General features: G+C 55.9%; 1 protein-coding gene and 1 long non-coding RNA gene across 3 annotated transcripts in view; one reads left to right on the forward strand and one right to left on the reverse strand.

Annotated features, from left to right (window-relative positions):
• Positions 1 to 957, forward strand: part of LSM4 (LSM4 homolog, U6 small nuclear RNA associated (S. cerevisiae)) — a 12,795-nt gene extending 11,838 nt beyond the window's left edge. The window contains exon 5 of the mRNA XM_010847286.1: positions 324 to 957. Coding sequence (XP_010845588.1) covers positions 324 to 415 — 92 coding nt within the window. The 3' untranslated portion in view covers positions 416 to 957. The remainder of the gene's footprint in view (positions 1 to 323) is intronic.
• Positions 613 to 7,681, reverse strand: part of LOC104993877 — a 10,900-nt gene continuing 3,831 nt past the window's right edge. For both annotated transcript variants that reach the window (XR_825888.1, XR_825889.1), the window contains exons 2-3: positions 6,130 to 6,351; positions 613 to 2,438 (exon numbers count right to left, since the gene is read on the reverse strand). This is a non-coding gene — a long non-coding RNA (uncharacterized LOC104993877). The remainder of the gene's footprint in view (positions 2,439 to 6,129; positions 6,352 to 7,681) is intronic.

Below are 7,681 nucleotides of genomic sequence, written 5' to 3' on the forward strand. Positions count from 1 at the left end.
CCGCAAGCCCCAGTGTGACTTGGTGCCAACCTCTGTCCTCCTTGGCATCCTTCGCACCCTTGGAGCGCCTGGTCTGATATCCCTTGTCACACTGAGAACATTGTGGAGCAATACCCCTGCCCAGTCCTGGTCAGACGCTCCACCTCAGGTTTTCAGCCTGCTCTTAGAAGGTATGGTCACTGCCCCCACTTCACAGAGGTGAAAGCTGAGGCTCAGAGGGGTTCAACGACTTGGCTATAGTCTAAGAGTTCCAGTTCCTGGTCCCTGCCTACAGTGACCCTCCCAGCCCAGCTCTACTGAGGCCCCCCTCCTCTGTCTCACAGGTGTGTTCGGTGGCCGGGGCCGAGGTGGGATCCCCGGGACTGGCAGAGGTCAACCAGAAAAGAAGCCAGGCCGACAGGCGGGCAAGCAGTGAGCCGCCCCTTCCTCCATTCCCGAGACGGAGCTGCCGCATGGAGCATCTGCTCCCACCCAGAGGCTGCTTTCCTGCTCTCCAGTTTATGACTGTTCAGAACAAAAAGAAGAGGCAGGGGTCGGGGAGGACCCCCTGCCTGTTGTCTCGTGGTCCTCCTCTTTTTTTGTTAGCCAGCAGTTCTATGGTTGGAAATGTTATTCTGTGCTTCTGGTTTTGTGAAGCCGCAGCCAACTGGGTTCCTGGAAGATTCTGTGTTTAATGCATCTGTAAAGCCCTCACTCTTGTTTTAAGGGCAGGCATTTTCCAAACAGGTTTGTTTTGCATTCTGTATGGTGAACAGACAGGAGGTTTTTATTTTCAGCTGTTTGCACTGAGATTGACAGCCTGGAGGGTCTCCTGAAACACGGACCCTGAAACTGCCTTTTCGAAATGAATCCAGGCAAACGTGTGCCTCAGAAGCTGTTCTGGGGGATGATGCCCTGTTCCGTCCCTTCTTCTCTCCCTCTTTGTCTTAGAAAAATAGAAACAAATACAACTACAAACTGCGAAATCCGTAATTCCTTTAAACCACTGGGCGCATCTAGTTGTAGTGTCCCCAGGAAATCACAGCCCCACGCAAGAAGTTTCCTTTTGCACCCTGTGGCCTCTCACCACAGGGAAGTATTTCAATGGGACACTGGTTCCCATGACCCTCAGCAGCCTCTTACCAAAGGTGGAAGGCAAGATGGGGGTCTGGGCAGTAGGGGACCCCCTTCCCCTCTTCGTGGGGAGGTGGGGGAGGGAAGTCCTAGGCGGGAGCCAGTGGGACACCCACACTGCCTGTCCTCAGCCTCCGTTCCTGTTGTGTAAGTACTGTTCACAGCAGAGCTCCCTGAGAAGCTGTGACAGGGAGCTGCCTCCAGGAACACAAGAGGAAGGCTTTTCGCGAACCTTTTACCTCCTCTTAGAGTCGGGGCTCTTGCCTGTCCATGACTTAGCGATTTGTCTGAGACGCTGAGCCAGCACTTGTGCAGAACACTTCCGGCGATGTGGTCCTTTGACCGATATTCCTGGACAGCCTGATGTTAAGAGGCTGGTTCCTATGGATGTGAGGTCTGCCTGGCCTGAGGTCTACTTGTCACCGATACCGTATTGAGACCGGTTCTGAAGGGTGATTGGAAGAAAAGATGGTGGTGCCTGTAGAACTCCACTTAGGTCTGCAAAGTACTGGCCTAGCTATTGCAAAGATGCTCTAAGATTTCTCAGTCTGATCCTATCTGGAGAGTGCTGTTCCCTGCCACTTCCTCATCATTGCTTCTCTCCATTTGCACCCCCTCCAGGGACCTACTGCTGCCTGAGTCCTTGTTTTGGCATAGGTTGGGGACAGGGGTGTGGGGTCTGAGTTCCACCTGGGCCCTGGGAACCCACCTCCCTCAGAGACGTGGGCGGTGCCAGGCCAGGCTGGTAGGAAGACACAAAAAGAATGGCGGGGAGGGAGGGCCTGTGTTCACAACTCCCCTTCCCACAGCCCTGGACACAGAATCCCATAATGGCCTTTGGGGGCCTTGGTCTGAAGTCTGGGTTTTCCACTTGCCAGGGGCGTGATGTCTCTGGTGAAGCTTTGATGGAAGCCGGGGGCTGTGAACGAGAAACCCTTTAGAAGCCCCGCCCCTTCCTGCTGTTCGCGGTTTGGTTTTTCTTCCTTAGCTCTGGACCAAGAACATGTTCAGACGTTCCCAAGGGCCCCTTCGCCGCTCAAGGGATTGGGTCTCCGACGCGCCCGGTCTCCACACAGGGGCCCATCCCCGGCGGCGTGCGTAATCGCGGCTTCCTGCCAGCCGCCCCTGACCTTTCCATCCGGGCAGCTCCGGTTCACGGCCCAGTTCTCTGCGAGCCGGCTGGTGACGTGAGCCGCCTCCCCGGCGCTGGCCGCTTAGATGCCAAGGGGCTGCCGGAAGGCTCCGTCCTCCTGAGTTGGGTGTCAGGACAGCCCGGTTTTCCAGTTCTTCTTCCTGGTTGGTTTCAAGAAACCAGCCTCAACGCCCTGAACAAGAAGAGAAACCAAAAGTACCGTGCTGGTTCCCACAAGTCCGCCTCCTTTCTGCCCTCCTGATGGTCCGTCTCTGGGGGCTGGCGCCCCCATCAGCTGACTGCTGCATGACCTGAAGCCTGCGGGCTACCTTAAGTGTGGGTGGTGAAGTGTAGGTGCTTCCCGCAGGCCGACCGTCTCCCTTTGGGGTTTGTTCCAGCTGTCAGGCCAGGGAGGCCCACACACCCAGGTGTGACTCAGCCTGGGGCCTGCCTGGATTGCCCTGTTGCTTCAACCTGAGCTCAGGACTCAGCTCCCTGAGTCCATTTCAGGGAGCTGGATCCAGTGGGCAGCCGTAAGCAGCAGCCCCCCAGGGAGTGGTGGGCAGGAGGGCGACTCTTGCCTTCCCGTGTCAGTCCTGCCTGCACACCCCTCAGCACTGACTCCTCCTCTACTGGGCCTCACCTGCGGCTCTGCCAGCACCTCCCCTGGAAGCCCTGCCCCCAGCCTGCTGCCTCCCACTTCAGGCAGGCTTGATGGCAGGCGCCCTCCCCAGCCATCCAGCTGGGCCCTGGGGTCTGCGTGTCCCGGCCTGTGTGTCCCTACCCGCCCATCGCTGTCTGTGTCCTCTGACAGCCCTCCGTGGACAAGGCTGCTTGGTCTGTGGGAGGTACGGGAGGTGGTCTGATGTCCACTCAGACAGTCTTAATGGGGGCAGCTATTCGTCCTAAGAGGAACAGAGGCCTGGCTGGGGGTGGAGGAACTGGGGCCACAACTGCATCCTAGGCACTGGAGACTAAGCTGTGAATTAAACAGAGTCCCCCACCACAGGGACCCTTACCTTCCAGGAGGGTGAGCTGGCAACGAACAGGCCAAATGCATAAATCCCAAGAAGAAAATGAGGGTGGGGAAGAGAGGCGGTCAGGGCAGGCCAGGGGTGACATTTTGAGAAAAGGGTTGGAGGGAGGCAGAGGAGTCATACCCCTGGCGAAAGAGTGTTCCTGACAGAGAGACAGCCTGTGCAAAGGTCCTGGGCCAGGTGGTGACAGGAACAAAGTGAGAGGGCAGGAAATGGGGCAGGTGCAGACCCTGAGTGAGATAGGAAGCCACAGAAGGTTCTAGAACAGACTGAGGCAAGTGTGGAAGCCAAGAAACCAGAGGAAGCAGTGCTGGGGTGGGGGTGGGGTCAGCCCAAGGGAGAGGCCACAGGTGGCGGAGGCAGGGGGTGCCGTGAGGGCCCAGGCAGGGCTGTTCTGCAAACTCAGACGCTGGGCTGGGAGCTTTTTGAAGACTAGAAGGGGCACGTGGTCAAACTGGTTTCTGAAGGACATGAAGCCTCTGCTCAGGACTTTTCTGGAAGTCTAGTGGTTAAGACTGCCTTCCAATGCATAGGGTGCAGGTCTGATCCCTGGTCAGGGAGCTAAGATTCCACATGCCTCTGGGCCACAAAACCAAAACAGAAAACAGAAACAAGAGTGTCCAAATTCAATAAAGACTTTAGAAAGTCGTCCACATCAAAAAAGTCTTAAAAAAAAAGAAAAGAAAAAGAAGCCTCTGGCCTCGGGAAGAGAGCAGGGAACAACAGGTAAAGGTAACAGTCAACACAAAAGCCCTGAGACTCTGGGCCCTGCTTGGGGAGGGAAGCGAGGATGAGCAGACCCAGGGGCTCAATCCCAGCAAGAGCTGAGCGGGGCGCAGGCAGTGCCCGTGCGCAAGCACAGAGGGTGAGCCATCTACCCCAGGACACACCCTGGGACGTGTAACCCCACGTGCCTGTGCCTCAGACACACAGCCATGCTCCATATTTGCTTTAAAAAAAAAATTTATTTTTTTTATACTAGGAATTGAACTCGTGCCCCCTGCAGTGGAAGCGCGGAGTCTTAACTGCTGGACCTCTGGGGAAGTCCCTCATTCCTGCTTGAAAACACAGGAGAAGCGCCTCACTGGGCACCTGGGGAGTGTCTGAAACCTCACCTAGGACCCTCTTTCTCTCCATTAGCTGTGGGGGCAGCGTGACTGACTGGCCGGGGGGACCTGAGCAGCGGTGCCATGCCACAGGGAGGGGCCAGGCCACTGTCCTCTGTGCCCCGGAGGCCGACACCAGATGCCTGGCCCCAGGTCCCTAAGCTGTCACCTTACAGGCCCTGGGTCCTGCCCTGAGACCCCCCCTCCTGGTCTGGGCCCAGCCACCCAGGGATGACTCACCCCCATTCCGCCCCCGCTGGAACCAGGCACCAAAATAGTCACCCAGCTCACTCTTGGGAGTGGCCGTGGAATATTTCAGGGCCGCGTTCAGTGCCTAAAAATACTTGGGGAATACAGGCATGCATCTCCCCTCCCTCGTTCCCGTCTCTGTTCCTTGGAAAACCATCCCTATAAGCACCCCCAGGCCCGTCCCTCCACGCTACACCCCTCCAGCAGGTTATGCCTCCCCGGCCAGCAGGTCTGTGGGAGGTCCCCAAGTGCCCACATCCCTGTCAAGTGTGGTGAGGTGGCCTTGCTTCCTCCCTGTTGCCATGGAGAGACTCCACAAGGTTCCCCAGAACTCTCTGGAAGGGCGAAGCCTTTTCCACAACCCTTAGAAGTCTCGATTCCTGGAGAGGGAGGCCAGGACGCAGCAACATGGATCAGGGAGATCTTCATTACTCAGCAGTTTTCCTTCAAAATTAGAAAATGGATCTTGCTGTTTGTGTTCAGGAGGCTGCTGGAAACAGGCTCCTAGGACAGGGCCCCCAGCTGGGTCCAATCCTGTTGCCTCCGTGGGACCGCACGTAGGTTACTGGTCCTTCTCCCTCCCCCAGGGAGCAGCCTGTCCCCCTCCAACACACCCAAATATCTTTGACATCATCCTAACCACTGAGTCTCCTGGGCACACTCCATCCTTACCACCAAGACCCTTGACCTTTCTTGTAGCCCCAGGAAAGAGAGGGAAATGATTCGAGTTGGAGTGTGGCTTGGCCCACTGGGGTCTGATCAGCTTCTCTATGCCCTGAAGCCTCCAGCTGGAGGGAATAGCAGGTGCAAAGGCCCTGGGGAAGGCACATGCTGGGTGTCTTGGAGACACAGCAAATTGAGCATTATTGCCTAAAGTCCACACCTGATGACTCAGAAGGTAAAGAATCTGCCTGCAATGCAGGAGACCCGGGTTCCATCCCTGGAATTGGGAAGATCCCCTGGAGAAGGAAATGGCAACCCACTCCAGTATTCTTGCCTGAGACATCCCATGAACAGAGGAGCCTGGCAGGCTACAGTCCACGAGGTTGCAAAGAGTCAGACACAACCAAGCAGCTAACACAGAGACAGTTTTTACCTAAAGTGCTTTAAAAACAATTGAAGTAACATTCAGTAACATAAAATCAACCTTTTCAAAGTGAGCAATTCAGGGACTTCCCCGGTGGTCCAGTGACTGAGACTGTGCTCGCAGTGCAGGGGGCCAGGGTTCCATCCCTGGTCAGGAGGGACTAGATCCCACTTGCTTCAACCAAAGATCCTGCATGCCACATCTAAGACCTGGCACAGCCAGATTAAAAACAACCAAAAGAAAGTGAGCACTTCAGCGGTATTTAGTACATTTGCGATGTTGTGTAACCACCACCTGTACCTAGTTCCAGAACACTGTCATCACCCCAGAAAGAAGCCTCACACCCACTCCCTCCTCCTCAGCCCCTGACTACCACTAATCTGCTTGCCGTGTTTACGAACTGACCTGTTGTGGACATTTCACATAAACGGAATCACATCCTATGGGGCCTTTCGCATCTGGCTTCTTTCACTCAGCATAAGATTTTTAAGGTTCATACGTGTTGCAGTGTGTATCGGTGCTTCATTCTTCTCTTTGGCTGAATAATACACCATATGACTGGATACACTGTGTTTATCCTTCATCAGCTCCTGGACTGTCGGCTGAGTGTTTACTCTGTGTTCACACCTAAGGAACAACAGGCCATCTCTTAGGTCTATATACTCTGAAGATGGGGGGTAGAGAGATAATCAGGAAACCAAGAATTAAACAAGACAGATAGCTGGTGAAGACCCTAAGGGTCTTCCAGGCAGAGACAGCAGCATGTGCAAAGGCCCTGAGGTAGGAATGAGCTGATGTACTGGAGGAAAGGCACAAAGGCTGATGTGGCTAGAGCAGGATAAGTGAAGAGTGAGGTGGGCACAGCTGTGAGGCCTGAGGGGTGTGGAGAAGCGTCTGGGCTGTACTTTGAGATGGAGAGACAGAGAGAGAGATACTGAAAGAGACACAGGAAGAGGGGGAGAGACTGACAGCAGAAGGGAGAAAAGAGGGCCTCAGCATCTCGACGCCTGGGCCCAAGTGGCCAAGGGTCTTCGCCAGCATCCTCTCAGCCCAAACCCTTCTCTGATACTCTGATTGCATGAGCAAGAGTTAACTGCCCTGTGCTGAGAACCGTGTGGCCATGCAGGAAGTGGTCCATAAACGTTAGGTGGATGAATGAACAGAGGGAAAGATGGATAGGTGGGTGGGTGGATGGGTGGATGGACAGACAGACAGATGGGCGGGATGACAGGTGGATGGAGGGAGGAAGAGCTGGTACCCCTTCACTGCAGTGAGAACATGATCTCCCACCTGCTAGCAGGTGATTGGATGGGGGTTGTGAAGAAACTTAACCAGCTGCCACAGGGCCTCACCCGCCCCCCTCTGGTCTCAGAAGATGAGTGGAGTGCAGGCTGCAGGGTGGGGGCTGGGCAGGGTGCCTTGCGTGCAGAGGCGGCTGCCGGGTACCAGATGCCGCTACCTGCCTCTGCCTCTGAGTCAGCATCACCATGGCAACACGGGCCCTGCCGGATGCTCCTCCAGGCACATCCCCCATCACTGTAGCCATCATCACTGCCACCTCCTCACAGGGGGCTGGGGCAGAGGGGCAGCTATTTTTAACCAGGTTGTGGGCAGAGCTCAAGGACCCCGATGCCCACCTTCTCCCATCTGTCAGCCTCTCTGTCTCTTAAGCCACCCACCCCCTGCAGAGCTTGCAGCCAAACATGGGGTGAGGGGGCTGAGTGAGGGGCCCAATGGGGTTGGGGAGCCAGCCGAGGGAAAGTCTTCAGGCTCGGCTAGATAGGGGGGCTGCAGAGTGTTTTGTGGGCACTAGTGAGGGAACATCATGGACAAAGGTTAGGTGGCTGGATGGCAGCAGTGGGCAGAGAGCTAGGGGGTGACAGGGAGATGGGCTAAGCAGGGAGCCACAGGGCATGTGAAGAGGCCAGGGGGCACTCACAGAGAGCAGGAGATGGAC

This window comes from Bison bison, unplaced genomic scaffold, assembly GCF_000754665.1.
Source record: "Bison bison bison isolate TAMUID 2011002044 unplaced genomic scaffold, Bison_UMD1.0 scf7180017864248, whole genome shotgun sequence".
Classification (NCBI taxonomy): domain Eukaryota; kingdom Metazoa; phylum Chordata; class Mammalia; order Artiodactyla; family Bovidae; genus Bison; species Bison bison.